This window comes from Pavona decussata, unplaced genomic scaffold (genome assembly GCF_977016875.1).
Source record: "Pavona decussata unplaced genomic scaffold, jaPavDecu1.1 SCAFFOLD_657, whole genome shotgun sequence".
Taxonomy (NCBI): domain Eukaryota; kingdom Metazoa; phylum Cnidaria; class Anthozoa; order Scleractinia; family Agariciidae; genus Pavona; species Pavona decussata.
The window spans coordinates 7,147-9,381 of record NW_028145881.1 but is presented as its reverse complement, the minus strand read 5'-3'; the positions used below and the strand labels follow the sequence as shown (position 1 = coordinate 9,381).

Below are 2,235 nucleotides of genomic sequence, written 5' to 3'. Positions count from 1 at the left end.
TTTCGAAAATAATTTTTGAGAAATATTCCCTGAGCTCTGACACTCTAGCTGGGGGGGTGTTTGAACACAACTCAAAGGGCCTGATTCTGATCCAAGACGGAGTGCTTTCACCCAAGCCAGAATTAAACAAAGGGATGAAACATCATTTTCACTTTGCACGCATGTCTTTATTTATTCTCAGTCTTACAAATCTCTTAAACCCACTGTTTTAAGCCCCTTATAACACTAATTAACCGTTGTTGCGTTTTTGAAGGCCACTGTTGTTGCCATCGTGACTTTATTGCTGCAGGTTCCAGCCGGCTCACTGCACCAAGATATACCCCATTGCTCTGATGTGCACCTCGCCATTATCTGGAGACCATTTTGCAGGAGCGTCGTTTCCACACGAGTTGGACGAATCATGATGTCCTCCAGTACCAAACCCAATCCTGGAGTCTGGTGTAACGCAGTCGCTGTCGTTGTCAGCAATTATACCGATTCTTGCTCTGGCAAGGAAATTGTAGTAACCATTAGGCTTGACGTTGAACCCCTCCTTGGAACATCCGGTCTGTAGAGAAGCTGTCCTACGACCAATCAGCTTCTTCCACATGTCACGGCCCAGTGTGGTGGCTCTGTATTGACCGTCAGCGATCAGTGAGTACAGCGAGCTGGCCTGCTTGTTGATGGTAACAAACGTGATGTACTGGCCGGGATCCATCGAAAGACAGATCTTGGTAAAGGAGGTGTTCCAGTAGGTCGGCAGCTTGGTTTCACTTTGGTCAAGCCCAGTCTGTCCTCCATCAAGGTTGTAGCTTTCTCTGTTAGTCCACAAGTTGGAGCTGTAAATGAAGGTTTGCTGAAATTAAAGAGAGAAAAAAAATCCATTTTCATAACCAAGAATGAAATGAGAAATAAAATCTAGAAGGAATTGTACCTTTGCACCATCAATTTTCATGACCGTCGTCCATCCTCCACCACCACATCCACTATGCAAGTGCATGTGGCAGAAAACAGGAACCACTTCCGAGCCAACCCTCAGTTTGTACACGCCATCCGGGAGTCGTATCCTGTAAATACAAACACGAAAGAATCTATAACTGTTTTGGATCCGAATCCAAACAAGGCCAACCCTGTTTTCTACTGAGTGTTTTGCTTTCCTTCGCTATGTGACTGCTCAAAACGGTTACCTCCGAAATCTCAACAGGTGATTCAGTTGGCGCTGCGATTTTTAATAATAAATAATCCATTTATAAAATGCGTTTTAGCATAACAATGATCAAATGTGCTGGCTGTTTACAACAACAAGTCAACTTAAGTTAAAAATAAAATAATGTGCCACACATGCCTAAGATAATACTACTCCACACGAAAAAGCTTTACTAACTATAAAAGTCTTAAGCTGTTTCTTATAACAGGCCAGTTTGTTGTGGCTGGTGGCAATCAAAGTTCTTTCACCAAGGGTAGGGAGAAACCTGGTGTTAGACACTACGCAATTTGTTTTTCTTTTTTCTTTTTTTTTTTTTTTATCTTAATGAGATAAAGAAATATACATGAGAAAGCCACCGTAAAAAGCCTTAAAGGGGAAGTATGACGCGATTTTGATGTCATTTCAAAACCGGAACATGTTTGTCTGTCACCAGAAACAGAAACATCATTGCATGGTTTTGTTACAAATCATCACACCAGTGCAATAAAACTGTCGAGAGTTCCTCTGGCCAGACGCAGAGTAGGTCGAAATGGATTGAATGTTAGGCTAAAGGTTTTTCAAGTTCTCGCACTAGAACAGATCACAAGTTGTTCCGATCCTTTCAAGAAGTGAGTTGATGTCTTTCCTCTCGTTGTTGTAGAATTATTTTGTAGCTATGTAAAGGCGCACATATACGCTGGTCTCGTCGTATAAATTTTTTTTGACATCACCGTTTATAGGCCGACCATTCAGTGGCGTTATGATATCCCAGTATAAAATTGACGCACTTGGCGCTGGTTACATGCATTCGCCTTGACTTGTGATTGGCTTATTGTGCTATTTACACAACTTGATGTGATCGGCCGGATTATGTGGTCTTGGTTTAAAAACAGACAAATAACTAAGAAAGGGATGAAGAGGTAATGAATAGGAGCAGCCACAAATTACACGAACTATCATTTATCGGTTAACGTTAACTGTCCGGAACATTGCACACTGTTCGGACAGATAACAATATTTTTCGACTAAATAACTTATAAGGAATCTAGAATCGTTGTAATTTTTTGAAG

At 41.4% G+C, this 2,235-nt stretch overlaps 1 protein-coding gene across 1 annotated transcript; it reads right to left on the bottom strand.

Moving 5' to 3' along the window:
- Positions 1–145: 145 nt before the first annotated feature.
- Positions 146–1,432, bottom strand: LOC146449076 (putative skeletal organic matrix protein 5). Its single transcript, XM_085102026.1, has 2 exons — positions 914–1,432; positions 146–835 (listed from the first exon to the last, which is right to left on the bottom strand). The coding sequence occupies exons 1-2, from the start codon at positions 977–979 to the stop codon at positions 302–304; spliced, it is 600 nt and encodes a 199-aa protein (XP_084958152.1). The 5' UTR covers positions 980–1,432; the 3' UTR covers positions 146–301.
- Between the last annotated feature and the right edge of the window lie 803 nt (positions 1,433–2,235).

Excerpts from the sequence above, each read along its gene's own strand:
- LOC146449076 (XM_085102026.1), bottom strand. The coding sequence starts at position 979 with ATGCACTTGCATAGTGGATGTGGTGGTGGAGGATGGACGACGGTCATG. Across the intron at positions 836-913 it reads TGAAAATTGATGGTGCAAAG|CAAACCTTCATTTACAGCTC; the intron begins GTACAATTCCTT and ends CTTTAATTTCAG.